This window comes from Chaetura pelagica, unplaced genomic scaffold (assembly GCF_000747805.2).
Source record: "Chaetura pelagica isolate M959 unplaced genomic scaffold, ChaPel_1.0 scaffold171, whole genome shotgun sequence".
Classification (NCBI taxonomy): Eukaryota; Metazoa; Chordata; class Aves; order Apodiformes; family Apodidae; genus Chaetura; species Chaetura pelagica.
Genome location: NW_009952066.1, coordinates 1,112,054 through 1,112,493, shown reverse-complemented (window position 1 = coordinate 1,112,493; position 440 = coordinate 1,112,054). Strand labels below are relative to the sequence as shown.

Here is a 440-nt window from a genome sequence, read left to right as displayed (position 1 = left end):
AGGGAAGCGGAGCTGCTTTGGGAAGGGCTGGTGGAAACCGCGTCCGAGCGCTGGCCGGGAAGAGCCCACGCACGTCGCAGGGATGCCGGGGACACGCTCCTGTCCTGCGGGAAACGAGCTGGGAGCTGCGTCGGACGGACCCAACGCGATGCTGAGGATGTCGCGACATGGACACCGCGTGTATCTCTTGCGTGTCCCCGCTTGCCTTCCTGGGACCCTGCTGCGGCTCTGCCCCTGCCCGGCCGCGCTGCCGGCTCATTAAAACTGGCAAAAATCGTGACGTGACTGTTCTCGATGCGTTTGTTTCTCTTATTAGCAAAACCCGTACCTTTCGGGCACTGGTGGCGGCTGGTGAATCTCATTAGGCGGGTGCGCGTGGGAAAGAGACCTGCGGGGACACGAAGCGGTGAAATAGCTGCGTGAATGAGCAGGTTAAGTGA

General features: G+C 61.6%; 1 protein-coding gene across 1 annotated transcript in view; it reads left to right on the top strand.

The window, feature by feature from the left end:
• The first annotated feature begins 294 nt into the window (after positions 1-294).
• NPHP1 (nephronophthisis 1 (juvenile)) overlaps positions 295-440 on the top strand; it is a 22,998-nt gene continuing 22,852 nt past the window's right edge. The window contains exon 1 of the mRNA XM_010004994.1: positions 295-369. Coding sequence (XP_010003296.1) covers positions 295-369 — 75 coding nt within the window. The remainder of the gene's footprint in view (positions 370-440) is intronic.